This window comes from Phyllobates terribilis, unplaced genomic scaffold, assembly GCF_046119375.1.
Source record: "Phyllobates terribilis strain yellow unplaced genomic scaffold, ASM4611937v1 Scaffold_11__3_contigs__length_659146591, whole genome shotgun sequence".
NCBI classification, from domain to species: Eukaryota; Metazoa; Chordata; class Amphibia; order Anura; family Dendrobatidae; genus Phyllobates; species Phyllobates terribilis.
The window spans coordinates 622,871,990-622,893,315 of NW_027362771.1; the positions used below are offsets into that span (position 1 = coordinate 622,871,990).

The 21,326-nt window shown below is 44.8% G+C and overlaps 1 protein-coding gene across 1 annotated transcript in view; it reads right to left on the reverse strand.

Annotated features, from left to right (window-relative positions):
• LOC141167420 (extracellular calcium-sensing receptor-like) overlaps window positions 1–20,918 on the reverse strand; it is a 29,565-nt gene extending 8,647 nt beyond the window's left edge. Inside the window, exons 1-2 of the mRNA XM_073654825.1 lie at window positions 20,640–20,918; window positions 19,673–20,509 (exon numbers count right to left, since the gene is read on the reverse strand). Of these exons, the coding sequence (XP_073510926.1) occupies window positions 19,673–20,509; window positions 20,640–20,918 (1,116 nt within the window). The remainder of the gene's footprint in view (window positions 1–19,672; window positions 20,510–20,639) is intronic.
• Between the last annotated feature and the right edge of the window lie 408 nt (window positions 20,919–21,326).

The following is a 21,326-nucleotide window of genomic DNA, read 5'->3' on the forward strand; positions in this document are numbered from 1 at the left end:
CTATAGACGGTACTACCTGCACAAATGTCATACCCTCTGTTCAGCATGGATAGCCAGAGGACAGAGAGGAGGAGAAGGAGAGCATGGTCAGTCATCCTCTTGGTGAAGATACGGAAGTCTTTCCTGTTAGCAATCTAGCACGCATGGCTGAGTATATGTTACGCTGCCTTTCGCATGACCCTCGCGTTCTCAAAATTTTGGGTGATAGTCATTACTGGTTGGTGACACTTCTAGATCCACGCTACAAGGAGAAATTTATATCTCTTATTCCTGAGGCGGACAGGTATACAAAAATGGGGCAGTACCAGAAGGCCCTTGCTGTGGAACTATTAAAAAAATTCCCATCTGAAAACGCTGGCGGCAAAGGTCACAGTTCTTTGGACAAACAAGGAGTACAGGCGAGAGAGATACAAATGCAATCCAGCTGAGGCAGGGGAACACTGTCAAAGTTCTGGGACAGTTTTCTCAGACCCTCCCTTCGCACAGGCCCTGAGGCGCGCGGTACTCTCACAAGAGGTGCAAAGTTTGGGAAGATGCTGAGAGAGTTCCTTGCCGACCAAACCAACATCCTCCGTGATTCCTCTGTGCCTTATAATTATTGGGTATCCATGCTGGATACATTGCATGAACTGGCTCTCTATGGCTTGGAGGTCCTGGGCTGCCCTGCTGCTAGCATTTTATCAGAGCGGGTTTTTATTGCCGCTGGTGGAATTATAACTGATAAGCGCATCCGCCTGTCAACTGAAAATGCTGACAGGCTGACTCTTATAAAAATGAAAAAGGGCTGGATTGGGCCAGACTTCTCAACACCACTTAATGATAGCAGTGGAACATACACTCAAATCCAGTGTCTTTGTTTTGGGAGGTGTATTCCCATGCACCTTTTCACACCCACACATGGGTATATGCTTCCTGATTTTGGCTATTTGCTCTTGTCCTCCTCCTTCTCCTCATCCTCATCCTCCACCACCATTTCACCAGGGTTGCCATGGTCTGTGATGCAACACTCACATAATTTTTTTGAAAGGTTTTTATGATGCCTGTAAAAAAAAATGTATACAGTATGTTCATGTATACTCCCCAGGGGTAAATGTTTGTCAGCCCATACACTTAGTGCATGGGTATTACAAGTATAGGAGACGCACTCCTTTTTAATGGGAACATTTTTTTATGAGGCCCTCTAAGTCTCTTCCAAGGGGCATTGGAGTGCCTCCCAATTTTTGGCAGCTCTTGCATTCACTGCATTGGCCAACACTATGGGAGACCCTCTTCTTTCTAATGTGAATTTGTCGTTACTGTGGCTCTGCTCTATGTGTCTTTAAATTCTTTGTGGGTTTTTTCATAAGTTTGGTCAGCCGTTGGACTCACTGCATACCTGATAACTGTATAGCAGACTGTCTTCTTTCTAAAGGGAATTTGTCCTTACTGTGGCCCTGCTCTATGTGTCTTTAAATTTTTAGTGGGGTTTTTCCTAAATTTGGTCAGCCATTGGACTCACTGCATGCCCTATAACTGTATAGCAGACTCTCTCCTTCCTAATGGGAATATGTCATTACTGTGGCCCTGGTCTATGTGTCTTTACATTTTTAGTGGGGTTTTTCCAAAATTTTGGCAGCCCTTGCATTCACAGCATGGGCATTACCACTATAAGAGACCCGCTCCATTATAATGGGAACATTTTTTCACTGAGACTCTCCTCTATGTCTCTTCAAATGGGTATTGGGTTGCATCCAAATTTATGGCAGCCCTTGCAGTCACTGCATATGCAATAACAGTATAGGAGACCCACTCGTTAATAATGGGAACAGCAAAGCATAGCCAGTAGTGTTGAGCCACCCCCGTAGTGTTCGAGTTCGGTTCGGTACGTCGAACACCCGTGTGTTCGCCGAACTGTTCGTCGAACACCTTCGAACACCGTTAAAACCAATGGCAGGCAAACAAAAACACATAGAAACACATAGAAAACACCTTCAAAGGTGTCCAAAAGCTGACAAACTGCTCAGAAGACATAACTAACACATGGAAAAGTGACAAGTACATATAGTCATGCGAAAATAAAAGAGGTGGAGGAGTAAAAGGAGGGGGAGACACAGATATAGGCATGTCATGTCCTTCTAAAATCCAAAAAGTGAGAAGCCGACACGGCCAGTCCGCTCCTGCCCGTGCCACCTCCGTGTCGCCGGGTTTGTGCCAGAGCCGCGGTGAACCCTGATGGCCAGCCCCCCTCTCCCAATACTGGTGCCTGTCCGCTGGTGGGTCGAGCGAGCCCCCCTGTGGTGGAGGCAGCTCTAAGCTTTTTAATTTAAATTGTCTCTCTAATTTGAATGAATACACTTTAAATCCATTTACAAGGATCTATTGGAGGGCAAGTCTCATGCCAGCAGCCGCGTAATTCCAGCTCCAGTAGCGTCCACTAAAGCTGCTGCAGTTAAAAAGCTTTTATAAGGATCGAGCTCGGCTGTCCACCGCAAGGCATCCTACTGCCAGTCCCAGCCCCTATGCCTTGGGGTGCCTCCTGATGCTCTTCACTAAGTATCCCATGGTCCCAAAGCATTTCCTTTGAAAAAATTAAGTGTCTAAACTACAGGTGGTGTAGCTTGCTTAACAGCCGGGATAATCCGCTGACTAGCAGACACTGCTACTAGGCACAAAGTATTTCCTGGGCTAGATGCAGTTAAAAATTTGTAATTAGATACTCTCGTTGGATGCTGAGAAAGCATTCCATAAAGTCTCCTGGCACGCCATATATGATTCTCTTAAAAAGCTTGGGGTAGGGGTCTAGGGGACCCTTTTATAGCCAAAATCACGGCCCTGTATCACAATACGTCACCTAGGCTGAAGATAAATGGGACTGTAGCACCCTGAGGGCTCGGTTGCTACAGACGTATTGCACCTCACCCAGAGGTGTGATATCTCACTCTCAGGTAAGGATGGAGTGTGGATCAGGACCCGACACCTGCATGCATTACACCACATTGCCGTGGGGCAGGGCGACCAATATGCCCCTGAGATGGGCACGACAGTCCCTGTCCCTGGCTGGAGTGGGGGGAGGGAACACTGAGGAAGGGGAACCCTGCAGTGCAGGAGCAGGGAGGAAGCAGTTCCTGGGTGCATTGAGAAGGGAGTATAAAAGGTGGGCACCATCTTAGTTCAGTGCAGAGAAGTCTGAGCAGAAGTGGCAGGGAGCAGGGGCTCTGCATGAGCTCTGCTCCGGAGGTGGGCCTAGTAACAGAGGCCCAGGCCTGGAAGAGGGAGAAGGAAGGAAGAGGAGCGGAGAAGGCTCCAGGAACGAGGAATGAAGGGATCCCAGGGGTGCGGACGGGCGAGTCGCCACCGCACGCCCGAATCCACCTGCGTGGAGGGGTCAGGCCAAAGGGGGAGACCGGTCCCCGAACTAGTGGAGGCAGGAAACGACCCTCAGCTAGAAACCGGAGGCTCTGACATTTTATGTGGCGCAGCCCCTCGCTACACCCGCTAGGAAGGCACCACATAGGGTCAGGGAAAGTGGCGCCAAGTTTACCAAGAGGAGGCCTGAGGAAGCCGGACAGAAGTGTTGGTAAGAAAGGCCAGACAAAGGACACACAAAGGGGGTCCTGTGAAGTGCTCCAAAGTTATCTGGGAGTTGTCTGAGCCCCTCACCTGGTGAGCACAGTACGACGTGGGCAGCCTTTACCTGCAGACGTGGTCTGGATAATAAGAACTGTGAGTAAAGGCCCTGAACTGCATCACTGACTCCGTGTCGTTACTGCTGCTGCCCTGCACCATCACCCCCATCCTCCGCATACACTGCCCTGAGGCTATACTCCTCCCGTGGGGAGTTATGCTACGCTCTGCTGCACCCACAACACCAGCCTCAGCGGTCTGCCCTGTAGCAGCGGTTCACTCTGACCGCAATCCACGGGTGGCGTAGTCGTACATTTAAACATCAAAACCACATAAATAGTTCCGCCACTGGTTTGACCGCCCTGAGCCACGGAACCGGGTCGCCGCCACGAAGACTACAACCACCAGCATCCACCAAAAAGGGTCCGGCTCCGGGTGTCCCAAGGCCCAGGGGGTGCGTCAGAACATTTTCATCACCTTTCACAATCACCAATGGGACAAGGCAGGGATGTCCTCTGTCCCCTCTCTTATACATCCTAGTGACGGAGCACCTGCTCTCATCAATTCGCCATAACCCCAATATTAGGTGGATTGAGGTGGGAGGCACCGAGTACAAGTGCTCTCTATTTGCTGATGATGTCCTAGTATATATCACTCAATCACATATATCCATCCATGCTGTTATGGCTGAAATAGATCACTTTGTTACATGGTCAAATTTTAAAATCAATGCAGCGAAGTCTGAGGCCCTCGATGTCTCCCTCCCCAAATCCATATAGGATTCCATCCAGTCCAACTTTCCCTTTGCCTGGCCCTCACAGGGTATCAAATACTTAGGAATTCCTATTCATAGAGACCTCTCCCATCTATGTTATCTTAATTTTGGGCCCTTTATTGAACAACTCCATACAGACCACGGTTGGCAAGTTAGAACTGTAAGATTCACTACGTGAACCGCTGGTGTTTTGTGGAAAAGCACATGTACACTGCGTTCCAAATTATTATGCAAAAAGTGTTTAGGAGTGATAAGGGAAGAATTTGTTTGTTTGTCAGTTAAACTCATTGATGGTGATGTGTGTCAGGGCTCTTTATATCACTGTAAGCAATTGCAGACACCTGAGCTAATTAGTTTGGCAGGTGTGTCCAATGAAAGGCAAGACTACTTAAGAAGGCTCTCTCACATTATTAAGCAGCCTACATTTTCTGCCAAAATGGGAAATGTGTTGGCTGCTGAGAAGCAACAAATTGTGGAGTGTTTAGGTCAAGGCATGACTACAATCAACATTGTGCGATGATCAGGATGAAGTGTCTTGGCAATCAAGAAGTATGTAGCTGATTCACAGTACACACGTGTGCGTGCTGATAAGGGCAAATTGAGGACTCTTTCCTACAGGCAATTACGTCAGGTTGAAAGAGCAGCGGCAAAAAAGCCTTGTCATAGCAGCAGACAAGTTTTTGAAGCTGCTTGTGCCTCCAACGTCCCCCGAACAACAAGATGCAGGGTCCTTCAGAGGTTTGCAGCTGTGCATACGCCATCCTGTCGACCTCCTCTATCCACTTCACACAAGCAGAAACGGCTCCAGTGGGCCAAACATTACATGAAGACTGATTTCAAAACAGTTTTGTTCACGGATGAGTGCCGTGCAGCGCTCGATGGTCCAGATGGATGGAGTGGAGGATGGCTGGTTGATGGACACCCCACGCAAACACGGCTACAGCGCCAACAAGGAGGAGGTGGAGTAATGTTTTGGGCTGGAATCATGGGGAGAGAGATTGTCGGCCCCTTTAGGATCCCTGAAGGCGCTAAAGATGAACTCCATAATGTATGTGGATTTTCTCAAACAGCACTTCCTGCCATGGTTCAAGAAGAAGAACCGTGTATTTCACAGCAAGATCATTTTTCTGCATGATAATGCACCATCTCATGCTGCACATAAAACATCTGCATCTCTGGCTGATATGGGCATAAAAGGGGACAAACTTATGGTGTGACCCCCATGCTCCCCTGACCTCTACCCCATTCAGAACCTTTGGAGCATCATTAAAAGGAGTGTCTAAAAGGAGTGTCTATGATGGCGGGAGGCAGTTCACATCTAAGCAACAGCTCTGGGAGGGTATTCTGTCCTCATGCAAAACAATTGAAGCAGAAACCATCCAAAACCTGACAAATTCAATGGACGAGAGAGTTCAGAAGCTCCTTTCGAACAAGGGGTCCTATGTGAAAATGTAACATCACCTAGAATAAAGTTTTGAGTTGAAAACTGTTTGATTTCAGTTTCTAACAACCTGCTAATGCTTATAATTTCAAAAATGACCATTTTTTTGGTCTTTATTAAAATGAAAAGGTTGATCGAAAAGTTTGGGGGATCTAAGAGTGTGGCAACCCAGTAGTCATGATTACTTCGAATTCTGACAATATGAGGGTCATGCTGCAGGTAGTGCAGCAAGAAGGCACTTATGTGTCTTGCGCATCTCGGAGCCCCAAAATTATTTTCCGGGCTAGATGCAGCTAAAAATTATTTTTAATTTTAAATCTGGTGAAGCTTTAGTATAGATGGCCTAATAGGATCAGTGCTGCACACTGCTACAAAGCCCAAATTATTTTCCAGTCAAGATACAGATAAACATGATTAGTAATTTGAAAGCTTAAAACGGTTGGTAGGGTGATTTTAACCAATCATCAAGCTTTTACTCTCCCCAGGATGACACAGGGGTAGAAAAGTCATTTCGGATCCATGATTTGTTCATCTTTATGAACGTAAGTCTGTCTACATTATCAGTGGAGAGCCGCGTGCGCTTATCTGTCAGCACACCACCAGCAGCGCTGAACACACGTTCAGACAGAACGCTGGCTGCGGGGCATGACAAGATCTCCAAGGCGTAAGTGGCTAGCTCCGGCCATTTATCCAGATTGGAAGCCCAAAAAGAGCAAGGGTCCAGTGACACAGTCGTGGCTTCAATGTTTACTTGGAGATACTCCTGTACCATCGTCTCTAGGCGTTGACTATGTGTCAGACTTCTTGTCTCCTGTGGCCTTGCAAAGGATGGGCTAAAAAAGTGGTGAAATGATTCCGCAAAATTGATGTTACCAGCAGATACTGTGGTTCTGTTACAGATTGAGTGCTGAACACTTGACGGTCCCACGGTTGGCAAGTTGGAACTGTGAGATTCACTACGTGCACCACTGGTATTTTGTGGAAAAGCACATGTAAGATTCTGCAACAGTCTCTGCTGATACTGCATGCGTGCATCCCTTTCTATGGCAGGAATAATTTCTGCAAATTTACTTTTGTACCGGGGATCTAACAGTGTGGCAACCCAGTAGTCAGGATTATTTCTAATTCTCACAATTCGAGGGTCATGTTGCAGGTAGTGCAGCAAGAAGGCACTCATGTGTGTTGCGCATCCAGGAGCACCAAGTCCCTGTTGTGTTGGTGGCGAGGTAACAATCATGCTTCCTTCCTCTGTCCTCTCCCCCCAACCTCGCACAACAGAAATGTGATCAAGGTCTCCCTCATCTGATGAGTCTTCCATCAGTTCGTCCTCCACTTCTTCCTGGGCTCCTGCACCTTCCTCACTAGTTTGGCTGCTACCATGCGCCCTGGTAAAACCATCTCCCCCACCCTCACATGCCTGCCGCCTTGGTGCTGCCGACCGTCTGGACCTTGCAGATGTTAGCCCTTCCGCATACAACTCCTCCTCCTCTACTTCCTCCACCTCCTCTTGTGCCACCACCTGACTCCGAATTCTGTTTAACATGTGCTCCAGCATGTAAATCACCGGAATAGTCATGCTGATAATGGCATCGTCAGCACTAAACATCTTCGTCGCCATTTCAAAACTGTGCAGAAGGGTGCATAGGTCCCTGATCTGAGACCACTCCTCCAGCGTGATTTGCCCCACCTCTGAATCTCGTTGACCCAGGCTATACGTCAGAACGTATTGCACCAGGGCTTGTCGGTGCTGCCACAGTCGCTGCAACATGTGCAGAGTTGAATTCCACCGGGTAGGCACATCGCATTTTAGCCGGTGAAGTGGCAGGCCCAACGACTTCTGTAGAGATGTAAGTCGCTGAGCTGCGGGATGCGAACGGCGGAAGTGAGCACACAGCGACCGTGCCCTCTGCAGAAGGCCATCTAGTCTGGGATAGTGGGCTAAAAATTGCTGGACAACCAGGTTCAACACGTGAGCCATACAAGGCACGTGTGTGACATTGCCCCGGCGAAGGGCCGCACCCAGGTTTGCAGCATTGTCGCACACGGCCTTCCCTGGTTTCAGGTCCAGTGGAGACAACCATTCATGAAATTGGCTCTCCAGAGCTGACCACAACTCCTCAGCTGTGTGACTCACATTTCCCAGACATTTCAATGTAAAAACCGCCTGATGACATTGAGCCCTACTGCCAGCATAGTAAGGAGGTGTGCAGGATCTCTTCTGCGCAGTTAGAAAGCTTGTGGCATGACCAGACAGGCTTTGGGTGCAGGTGGAAGACCGAGAGGAGGTTGAGGAGGCAGAAGCAGTGGAGGAACTTTGACATAAAGAGGATTGACGCACAACTCGTGGGGACGGCAAGACTTGGACAGCAGCCCCTTGTCCTGCTGTCACAATAGTTACCCAGTGCCCAGTCAGCGACATGTAACGCCCCTGTCCATGCCTACTCGTCCAAGTGTCTGTGGTGAAATGCACCCTGTCACACACAGAGTTTCTCAAAGAAGCGGTGATGTTGTGTGCGACATGCTGGTGGAGCGCAGGCACACCTTTCTTTGAGAAGTAGTGCCGACTGGGCATCTGTTACTGGGGCACTGCAATGGACAAAAGGTCTCGAAAATCCTCTGTGTCCACCAGGCGGAAAGGCAGCATTTCTGTAGCCAAGAGCTTGCAGATGGTGAAATTCAACCTCTTAGCTTTCTCATGGCTAGGAGGAAATGGTCTTTTACTTGTCCACATCTGAGGGACCGAGGGCTGGCTATTGTGCTTAGACGGGGTTGATAAGGGTGTCCCCGGCAAACTGCCGGTCTGTGAGGAAGATGCAGGCGGACATGTTAGGTTGCCTTGATCTAAAGGTGGTGCTATCGATGTCGGACAGCGCTCAACACCAGCTGGTGTTACCACCTCCAAAGAAAATGATGACCTGCCAATCACGCTGGCTGTTGCGGGTAAAGAGGTGGCAGGTCTGCGCCCCAAAACAGGTGTGACTGCTGTCCCCCCAGTCACAGAGGATGAAGAGGCCGCGGATGCACAAGATATGGCAGACGGTGGTTGGCCCGGCCGGCTAGGCCGCATTGTAGCACACTGAGCTTCCCACTGCAACTTATGCTTCATGTCCATGTGCCGGTTCATGCATGAAGTACTCAAACTATGTATTTTTTGGCCTCTACTTAGCTTTTGCTGACAAATGTTACAGATAACATGAGTTGGGTCATCTTTATCGATCTGAAAAAATGCCCAGGCTATGCAAGGCTTAGCACCCATGCGACCTGAAGAGCCACCACGACTTGTGGTGAGAGGCAGAGTTGTGTTTGAGGATGCAGTTGTTGACGTGCTTCCAGTACTACGTCTCTGTCCAGGAAGGCGCAACCTGACCTCGTCGTCACAAGCATCTTCCTCCACCTCCTCTGCTGACCTCATCTCTTGGCTGACTGTGGGTTGACAGTAAGTGGGATCTCCAACCTCATCATCATCACCCTGTGTGTTATCACACCCGTCGTCCTCAGAGCCAACCTGTTCCTGCCCTGACAAAAAACTAAAGTTGTCGCTCCAATCAGGTATTTGAGTCTTATCATCGTCTTCCTCATTGTCTCCACCAACAGGAGTTACAGTTTGGGAATGAGGGTCTACATTATGGTCAGAACCTTCTGCGTCTGGTCCTGGATCCGACTCATAAAGATTCTGGGCATCAGTGCAGATCATTTCCTCGTCTGGATTCACAGAAGCGCTGAAGTCGACCTCTGATTCCCAGGCTATAGTATGAGTAAACAGCTCTGCAGACTCAACCATCTGTTCTACCTCATACTCAGACGGGCAGCTGGAGATTTGGGAGCTGTGAGGAAGCAAGTGCGATTGGGGTGACACCTTTGAGGACTGGAGTATTTGTGATGTTGAAGTTGATGTGGAGGAGAGCCCACTTAAAGGAGCACTTGATATCCGTTGAAGCACCTGCTGTTTTTGTGCCTCATCTGGAATTTGCAGAGATTGGCGTGGCCGTAAGAAAGGGATCTTATCACATTGTCTGCTAAAAGAAGTAGACATTTTAGTTTGGCTGGAAGATGGTCTTTCTTATGCAGATGTTACTGTTGCTTTAACACCTACCCCACGGACACAACCTTTTTTCCCCTTCCCAACACGCCTATTCCCCTTTCCACCAGCAGCAGGCCTTTTTCCACTCATTTTGGTGGTTAACTAATTCACAACTCTGCAGTTGTTTGCACAATAAAACAATGGATGGTAACCGAGCAGAGCTGAGTGGCCAAACTGTGGTATTAGGCCAAAACTATTGGCTGGGTTAGATGCAGAAAAAAATTATTTTCAATTTGCAACCTGATGGAGGTCAGTATAGATGGACTAATACAACAAGTCCCACACACAGCTAGAAGCCCAATATTTTTTCAGAGGTAGATGCAGAAAAAAATATATTCAGTTTGCAACCTGATGGAGGTCAGTATAGATGGACTAATACAACAAGTCCCACACACAGCTAGAAGCCCAATATTTTTTCAGAGGTAGATGCAGAAAAAAATATATTCAGTTTGCAACCTGATGGAGGTCAGTATAGATGGACTAATACAACAAGTCCCACACACAGCTAGAAGCCCAATATTTTTTCAGAGGTAGATGCAGAAAAAAATATATTCAGTTTGCAACCTGATGGAGGTCAGTATAGATGGACTAATACAACAAGTCCCACACACAGCTAGAAGCCCAATATTTTTTCAGAGGTAGATGCAGAAAAAAATATATTCAGTTTGCAACCTGATGGAGGTCAGTATAGATGGACTAATACAACAAGTCCCACACACAGCTAGAAGCCCAAATATTTTTTCAGAGGTACTGTAGATGCAGATAAAAATTATTTTTAATTTGCAACCTGATGGAGGTCAGTATAGATGGACTAATAGAGAAAGTCCGACACACTTCTAGAAGGCCAAATATTTTTTCAGAGCTAGATGCAGAAAAAAATTATATTCAGTTTGCAACCTGATGGAGGTCAGTATAGATGGACTAACAGAGAAAGTCCCACACACTGCTAGAAGGCCAAATATTTTTTCAGAGCTTGATGCAGAAAAAAATTATATTCAGTTTGCAACCTGATGGAGGTCTGTATAGATGGATTAATAGAACAAGACCCACACACAGCTAGAAGCCCAATATTTTTTCAGAGGTAGATGCAGAAAAAAATATATTCAGTTTGCAACCTGATGGAGGTCAGTATAGATGGACTAATACAACAAGTCCCACACACAGCTAGAAGCCCAATATTTTTTCAGAGGTAGATGCAGAAAAAAATATATTCAGTTTGCAACCTGATGGAGGTCAGTATAGATGGACTAATACAACAAGTCCCACACACAGCTAGAAGCCCAAATATTTTTTGAGAGGTACTGTAGATGCAGATAAAAATTATTTTTAATTTGCAACCTGATGGAGGTCAGTATAGATGGACTAATAGAGAAAGTCCGACACACTGCTAGAAGGCCAAATATTTTTTCAGAGCTAGATGCAGAAAAAAATTATATTCAGTTTGCAACCTGATGGAGGTCAGTATAGATGGACTAACAGAGAAAGTCCCACACACTGCTAGAAGGCCAAATATTTTTTCAGAGCTAGATGCAGAAAAAAATTATATTCAGTTTGCAACCTGATGGAGGTCAGTATAGATGGATTAATAGAACAAGACCCACACACAGCTAGAAGCCCAATATTTTTTCAGAGGTAGATGCAGAAAAAAATATATTCAGTTTGCAACCTGATGGAGGTCAGTATAGATGGACTAATACAACAAGTCCCACACACAGCTAGAAGCCCAATATTTTTTCAGAGGTAGATGCAGAAAAAAATATATTCAGTTTGCAACCTGATGGAGGTCAGTATAGATGGACTAATACAACAAGTCCCACACACAGCTAGAAGCCCAAATATTTTTTCAGAGGTAGATGCAGAAAAAAATATATTCAGTTTGCAACCTGATGGAGGTCAGTACAGATGGACTAATACAACAAGTCCCACACACAGCTAGAAGCCCAATATTTTTTCAGAGGTAGATGCAGAAAAAAATATATTCAGTTTGCAACCTGATGGAGGTCTGTATAGATGGATTAATAGAACAAGTCCCACACACTGCTAGAAGGCCAAATATTTTTTCAGAGGTACTGTAGATGCAGATAAAAATTATTTTTAATTTGCAACCTGATGGAGGTCAGTATAGATGGACTAATAGAGAAAGTCCGACACACTGCTAGAAGGCCAAATATTTTTTCAGAGCTAGATGCAGAAAAAAATTATATTCAGTTTGCAACCTGATGGAGGTCAGTATAGATGGACTAATAGAATGATGCTATGCCCAAAAGATTTTACTTCACTAGGTGCAGTAAAAAAATTGGTATTCTATACACAGGTGGTATATCTTGCAACACAGATAGGCTACTCCACTGACTAACACACTCTGCAATAGGCCAAAAAGGATTAGCTTTGCTAGATTCAGCCAAATGCTGTGAAAAAAACTTGCACAGCACTGGCACAGACCTGCCTGGCAAAAACTGATAGGAACTGATGTAACCTAGTCCTGAAAAGGACTCCAATTACAATTAGTCTTTACTCCCACAATCTATCTATTTAAGAGCACAGACCTCCCTGATAAAAGTCGTAGGAAATGCTGTAACCTAGTCCTTAAAAGGACTGCAATCACAACTATTCCCTACTCCCAAGCTATCTGTATATTTGTGCGAAAATTGGCTTGAAATTAACAAGGTATAGCGCACACAGCAACAGCGGTGCCGTCTAACACGCAGCTGCAGCAGTGAGAAAATGGTGGCGACGGGGAAAATGGCTTGGTCTTATAGGGCAAGGACATGTGACATACACTGCCAATGACACATGCCCTTGCTTGTGTGAAAAAAAGCACTTCGCTCCGTGTGTGCGCTGCTGATAGGTTGACAGATTGCACCTCCCCACTGCAAATGCGGGAAAGAGAAAAAAAAATGGAGATCTTCATTGTTCCTGCAGAGATCCATCCCCTGCCCCTCCCTCCACCCCGCTGTACACTCAAACTGCGTTTTAACATTAATTTTCATCATTACTGAGAAAAAATCCAGTTATGATTTTGGTGCACGAACAGTTATCGAACATAACCTCGAACAGCCGAATTTTTCTCAAATTGTTCGTGTTCGCCGAACGGCTCGAACACCGCCCAAAACAGCTCGAATTTGAGATTGGCGAACAGTTCGAGTAGAACAACGCTCATCTCTAATAGCCAGCTGATGGCTCTCTAACAATAGCGAGGGCCGACTGCTGGCCTTTTAAGAATAGTAAGGGCTGCCTGATGGCCCTATAAAAAAAGGCTTTGTGACTTTCAGAATCCCTCCATCATAAATGAAACAGGATGTGTCTGATGATGTGCCACACACAACATTGCCAGATAAGGTTGTAAAATGTTAAAATGACATTTCCTGGTGAATGCATTTGTAACGTAAAAAAAAAAACAGTAGGATCTTTCTTTAGTATAAAAAACAGAGTTGCCAATGTAACCTCAATGTAATCACATTGTTCAGCTCCTGCACCTCCGCCTCCATCTCCGAAATGACCACATCATTCACAAGCTGAAAGCACTGCAGCACTGCCTTAGCCAAACGGCAACAGGCTGTGCTGAAGATAACATGCTTAATGCTTAGGTGACAAGCCACCCAGCGCTGCAGAGTTGTTGAAAGCAGTAACACAGCAGCATGATCTGTGGCTCTCACCGCTGAACATACAGCCAGGCATGGTCGTGTATGACAATGGGTGGAACCTGGTAACGGAGAAATGACAGCCGGAGTAGATACAGTTTCCCTCTATGCCAGTCCTTTCACCGAGCTAAAGAATATTGCTGTGGTGAAATACAACTCCCACTGAGAAGCTGTTTCAGATTGAAAAAGATTGGGCCCACCAGAGGATTTGATTCTGAGGGCTCACCTTTCTCCCCCGCTCAAGAGCCCCATAGCATCTGCAAAGTTAGCGCTATCATGAACTCTCCTGATGTAGAAGCCAGGGCACACCAGAGGATTTTCTGGTGGGACAGCCCAACCCTGCCAAGAAGCAGTCCTGGCTAAGAAAAGTGTGTGGGAAGGTTCCCGGACACTCTGTGACTGCTTTTTGACTGAGGTCCAAACCCACGCAAACACGGGGAGAACATACAAAGTCCTTGAAGATGTTGTCCTTGCTGGGATTTGAACCCATGATCCCAGGGCTGCAAGGCTTCAGTGCTAATCACTGATCCAATGTGCTGCCGTTCACCCTCTAACATCTAACAGGCCAGAGAAACTTGCACCTACTGCCACTCTATCTTCAGCTCCTTTGTGAGAAACTAATGTATTTGGGAAGCCACTCAGTTTACCAAATAAAATTCCTGAGAAGGAAATTGGGGATGGCTTTGCTACTGGTACTGGGGGCAGTGCTAATACCATGGCGTCGTACCATAGTTTACTGGAAATATTCCAGGCTGGTAGGAGGCAAGCAAATTCCCACAGAAAAGTAACAGAACTAATGCTCAGGGACCCGCGCTTTTAGAAGGCGGAGACAACACCGGGAGAAATAGTGACAGCTGGGGACCGAGTATGGACACGAGGCATGAGGCATGAGGTTGTTAAAAGCTTCCGCCTCCATGAGCCTAAAAGGCCACATTTCAAGTGCAAGCAGATGCCCAGAAATCTGGCATTTTAGTATTGTGGCCTGTGTGGCTGGCTGCTTACTTGCGCTTGCATTCCAAGTAACAGAAAACTAAGCAGATGGTGGTCTCTATCATCATTATGGCCTCACCTCGGCACTATGAACTCTCCGGAAAGAGAAGCCAGGGCCCACAGGAGGAGTCTCCGGTTTTCTCCCATTTGGGTCCGTCCATCCCTGCCGAGAAGCAGCCCTGGCTAAGAAAAGTGAGGGGGAAGGTTCCCAGACACTCTATGGCTGCTTTTTTAATGTGGATCGGACATGCTTATGCATGTTATTTCTCAAACCGCATTGCAGATCAGGCCATTGCCCAACTCTGTAGTCATGAAACTAAATACGCAAATAAAGATGTTTGTGTGTAAAAGCACCACCGATGTGTAAAAGCACCACCGACAAGTGCGAGTTGATGTTGGACGGGCTGCCACTGCTTGTGCAACAAGCTGCATTAGAGTACTTCCTGGGAGAAATGACACACAGAGTAGATATGGTTTCCCTCTATGCCAGTCCATTCACGGAGCTAAAGAATATGTCTGTGGTGAAATACAACTCTCAGCAAAAAAAAGCTGTGGACTGGCTTCATACCATCCCTGGCAACATTCACCTGTCCATGTGTTTGTGGTTAGGCGGTCCTTCCCAGTAAGTGCACTGGGGAGGACACGGGTAATGTTGTGGGACCCGTGCTTGTGGAAGGCGGAAACGATACCGGGAGAAATAGTGGCAGCTGGGGACCGAGTATGGACACCCGGCCGCTGCCGGCATGAGGTTATGAAAAGCTTCCACCTCCACGAGCCTAAAAGGCCACATTTCAAGTGAAAGCAGCTTTAGAGGACTTCCTGGGAGAAATGATAGCTGGGTTGATATGGTTTCCCAAGTCCTTTCACCAAGCTAAAGATATAGCTGTGGTGAAATACAACTCAGCAAAAAAAGCTGTGGACTGGCTCCGTACCGTCCCTGGCCACATTCACCTGTCCATGTGTTTGTGGTTAGGCTCTGGGACCCGTGCTTGTGGAAGGGGGAGATGACACCGGGACAAATAGTGGCAGCTGGGAACCGAGTATCGACATCCGGTCGCCGCCGCCATAAGATTGTGGACAGCTTCCACCTCCACGAGCCTAAAAGGCCACATTTCAAGTGCAAGCAGCTGTCAAAAATTTGCAGTATAGTATTGCAGCCTGTGGGTGGATGGGTGGCTGGCTGCATACTTGCGCTTGCATTCTAAGGAATGGGGTAGGGACAACTGAACGATGCACTGGGACAAGGATGTGGACGGTGATTGTTGCAAGTCTGCAACGACAGGTGCATGGCGGGAGGCATCTTCGCATGCGCTAAGGATCACTTATGATGGGCAGACTTTTAAGCAGTGACCTGGGAGTCAGAGATACTTCAAGGGGTCTTCCCCATGCTGTTGCCATGTCTTTTCAGCGCTATATTCTTGTGTCTGATGATGTGTCACACACCACATGGCGAGATAAGGTTGTAAAATGTTAAAATGACATTTCCCAGTGAATGCATTTGTCATGGTTGAAAGCAATGCAAAAATGCAAAAACGCATCAAAAGCGCTACGTGTGAACATAGCCCAAGGTGTGGAGGAGAAGTTTTGGTTTTGGTTATTTATTTTGCCATATATACAAGTCATTACCCTGGAAAGGATGTTCCTTAACATATTTCCCAGGAAAATCCATTTTGGTTTTGTTTTTGTATGCTTTATTGTGAGTCCGTAAAAATGGCGTAATACTCTGACAACGTTGTTGACAGCAGTGATCGGGGAGTCAGAGATGCTTCCAGGGGTCTTCCCCATGCTGTTCCCATGTCATTTGAGCACTGTTCCCATCGATTTAGGCAATTTTTAGGCCCTCTGCAGAGCGCCGCGGGGGAGCCGCCTGAAAAATGCTTGAGTTTCCCATAGACTTACATTGGGCTCGTTGCTTGGGTCGATCACCCGAGTATTCCAATGCGCTCGACCCGAGCAACGAGTACCCGAGCATTTTAGTGCTCGCTCATCACTAATTATTATGTTATAAATTAGGCAGGGGTTAAATGATTATACCGAGCTTGTCTTATTTTTGTGCAAGGGGCTAAGAACTAACATTCAGGTAGTTGCTAACTTCCTGCCCGGCACTGTTCTCTGTCAGCTCAGAGCAGTCACGGGCCCCTCCTGCCAGTGATTCTGCAGCTTCCTCTAACTTCATGTTGCTAGAGCAGCGTCTTCTCTTCTGCTCTCTTCTGTTGACAGGGTATCTTTGCCTATGTCATGCTGATTGACAGCCAGCTCCCCGCTGCCTACATGCGGGGAGCCAGTTGTTAATCAGCACGTTATCTGCAGTGATGCCCCATCAACAGGGAAGACCAGAAGAGGAAGTGCTGCTCTGCTGATGAGAGGTTTAATGAAGTATGGGAATTGCCAGCTAAATCGGCAGAGATTGCCACAGTGCAGGACAGGCAGATAGTTAGCAACTATCTGCCTGTTATTTTTATGTATGGGGCTAAACACTAATAAAAGTCCTTGTTAACCCATTTAAAGACCCAGAAATGTTTTAAAAAAAATTACACCCTTTCTTTGAAGAGTAATTTTTCTGTCGATTAAATTTTTCTGTCGACATCACCATATGAGGGATTGTTTTCTGCGAGTTGTAGTTTTGAATTGTATCATTTATTTTACTATATAATGTTCTGAAAGATGGGGAAAAAATTCCAAGTGAGGTGAAAGATGATGAAAGAAAATGCAATTCCATCAATGTTTTTTGGGGATTTGTTTTTACATTTTCATCTGGCAATATGATTTCTCAGATCTATAAGAGTACAGTGATCTATATGAATACAGTGATGTCAAATGTATACACTTTTTTATATTTTAGTGGTTAAAAACTTAGGAATTGTATAAAAAATGTTGTCTGTGTTAACATTTTCTGAGATGCATAACTTTTTTATTTTTCCAACCATGGAGATGTTTCCTTGCTTGTTTTTTTTGCTTGCAGAGCTGTTTATTTTATTGGCACCATACAATGCTTTCATAGCTTCTTATTCGAATTTTTTTTAGCAAACTGTGTTGACCTAAAAACAGCAATTCTGGCATTTCGATTTTCTCTATTTTCAGAGTTTAACATACTGTTTAAATATTTTATATTTTAATAGATTGGACTTTTACAGACCCCAAATGATCTTATTTGTTTTATTTTTTAATTTCTTCATATGGAATAAGGATTAGGGGAGAGAATAAAACTTTTATATATATTTTTATTTTTATATAAATATTTTTTTTAGACCAGTTAGAAATTGTTTACTTGTACTATGTACTTCCTTCACTCTGAGCTCTGACTGATAACAGCCACAGGGTAACTGGTTTGTAAGCAAGCAATTAAATTACCACTATCAGTGATTGACAGCAGTAACTAAATGGTTAACAGCAGCAATCAGAGCTAACTCCAGTCATTTCTATTACAGGCTGACACCAGCTATGTAACATATCTCATACTGCCTTCAGTGACCTGTGACGAAAATGTACTTCTTAGGTTATTATGGGGTTATAGACACTGGTGTGGCCACATCCTGAAGATGCAATCCTATTTTGAGCATACGTTTTTAGATTTCAGAGAGCAAAAGTAAAAAAAAAGAGGCTATCAATATATTGAAAAATATACACTCCTCAACATTGAAATTGCAGCACTAAGATGGAAAAAGTCATGGAGTGATCAAAATCAATGGATGGACATCTTACTGATCTGTAAATGATGACAAAATTGAAACAAAATTTTCAGAACATCTCGATTTACTGACTTTGATTGCCACAAAAAGAAATACATGAATTTACATGGCATGGAAACTATCATTGAGAATGTTAATGGATGCCTGAGGATGGCTCTGCCGCTGAATGCACTTGGGCAAATCATCAAGATCCACTGCTGGCAGCTCCTGTGTAATCATCGACCAATTATGTCCCAAGCTACTCATAGAAGCAGGAGCAAATTTCAGAATAGCATTGTCATGATAGAAATTGACTCCTGGGACACTTTGGAGAAATTTCCGTATCGCTGGTTCCACAACCAAAGCAATGTAACACTGACCAGTTAGTGCACCTACACTAGAGGGCTCTGACTACTGTACATTATGCGACTCCTCATCATAAATCAACGTGATGTTCCCACATGAAGGCCTCTTCATGGTTTTGCCCTCATAGTCTCCAGACCAATCTTTGCATTTAAGACACTGTGAGACCCATAGATGAAGAGGAGAGACCTCCAATCCAGCCTCCATTACCGCTTTGCTCAGCACTATGATACTCATGGCTTGAGGTCAATTTAACACTTGTAGACATCTGGCTCATAATCCAATGTTGTACAAATGCTGCATTCTCCTCGGATTATGGTGTGGGGCATAATATATTGTAGCCAGACCCCTCCTGTCATCATTCCAGATACAATAACAGCTCAGTGTTACACTGATTTGATCGGGGAACCAGTGGTTTGGCATTTCTACAATATTTCCCAGGAGCCATTTTTCAATACAACTCGAGACCAAATGTTATTTGTGATATTGTGAGCATCCTGTGAGGCCTAAACCTGCTCCCATGGCTGCAGTGCCTCTGTACTTGTCTCCCATTGAGCACATCACGGTGATTACACAGGAGCTGCCAGAGGTGGATGTTGATGATTTGCCCAAGTGCATTCAGTGACAGAACCTTCATCAGATGACCATTAATAGCCTCACTGATAGCAGCCGAGGCTGGAAGTGCAGGGCTTTCTGCCCATGATGATCATACTCGGCGATGAGAAAATATTATGGGTTTTTTGTGTGTGGACCTCACAAAAAACACCAGTCCCTGCTTGTATTCGAGGAAAGTGCAATTTCATTTCAGAATTAAACATTTTCAAAATTAATTTAATCTGAGCTGTAAGGTTCAAGAAACTTTCTCCAACAAGTTGTGCCATAATAACGGAAAGTTTTAATAGATGTAAGAAAAAATTGGATATCTTCCTTAATAGACACATATTCAGGGTAACTGGTATTATAATAGAATGTAGCTTCTACTATAAGTCTGAAAGTAAGTTGAAAGTCATTATGGACTTTGTGGCAAATTGTTCCATCCAAGGTAATACATTTTGGCTTGCAGGGATAAAATCTTGAATATTAGTGGAATGAATATATTTTTTTTCTTACCTGCCAAGGTTTTATGTGGTATATGTTTGCACAGCTCCCATTGCGAAAAGGACCTTTACCTTCCACACAAGTTATTATATTATGAAGAGACTTTGCTATGACCTGAACAGAGGTATAGATACTTAAGGAGCCTCTTAAACTGGACACATCAGTGTAAGCGTTATCAACTTTACGAAGATCTTCAAATCCTGTACAGATCTTGGTAGAATTAATCAAAGATTGAGAATCTTCTATCACATTTAGGAATCTGCATGCAAAAGTTTTTTCCCAAAATATTTTATTCCAAATTTTTTCAGAATTTTTTGAAAAATTAGGATGGATTTTGTACAAATATTCTTTAAATCCTGGAATGGTCGAGCTGTGGAAGGCAAAACCAATAGATCCCACGAGCAACGTGGAGTATTTTTCTGCTTCTAAAATTGATGTGGTCGACCAGGCCTCACTGGCCACAAAAGTCTTCCCAGCAACTCTCTGCTTGATCATCTCATCCATCAGTTCGGCAACAAAGAGGTCATTGGCAAAAACTAGTACAGCTTTTGCTGTTGACGCCTTAATGACCCTTGTCATATGAGGGATGTTTCTATCCACAATATTGCTATCAATAAACTCAGTAAAGGCCACACAAGCTCCAGCTTTGACAATCTCCTCCTTAAATAGTTTGGCTCCTTGATATCCATAATCACTTCTCAACGCAATAACACCAACCCATTTCCATTCAAAGTGCAATATCAAGTGAGCCAACCCCTTTGATTGAAATGTATCACTTGGAACTGTTCGAAAAAAAGAAGGAAACTGCATCCGGTCACTCAGCAGAGAACTAGTAGAAAAATGACTTATCTGGAAAAAAAGCACAACAATATTGCAAAATGTTTGTACCTAACTTGACATTAATTTATATTTGTTGACATGTCACAGAAAATTGAATCTGCCATAGACTTGTCTGTAATTCCCAAATACAGCACCCTACCTGTGGATATCTGTACAATCCCAATATGTGCGCCATGAGAATAGAAGATGTTGACATGGCATGACCAAGAACTGCTGCCAGTGGTGGTTTTTCACGACAGCAAAAGTTTGGAAGTGACTGGATCTGACCTGATAACATCCATAAGGTTCCCACAAGTTCTTTTCGTAGAACAGCACAAGAGTCAAAGGCAACAAAATCCAAAGTGATGTTAGGAAGAAAATCTGAACGATCATTGATCTCCTGTAAGGAAAATCGCATGGCCTGGAACTGCTGGTACATTTCTAGTAAAAAACTGGATAGAAAAAAATCCTACCATTGGTTAAGATGGCAAAAAATTGGAAACATGAGTCATATCTGTAATCCAAAACTTATTACAAGTTGAAATAAACTGTTCTTTATAAGATGTTGGCTAGTAATATTCAAATCTCCTCCAATTATTGAACTTATCCTCTAAAGCGTATAGGATTTTTCATCATGATATATCAGTAGAAGCTATTTACAATAGCTGAAGAAAATAGAAATGTACTGTGAGGATTCAGGGTCAATGAAGAATATCTGGCCCCCTGTGCTGGGGTGAACTATTCTTAATTATGACTGACATACTATTCCTTTGTTCAGTAAGTCAAGGGACATGAGCCATTATTTTATGTGAGACTGTCCAGTGCCCCTTTTGGTATGCTAATTTGG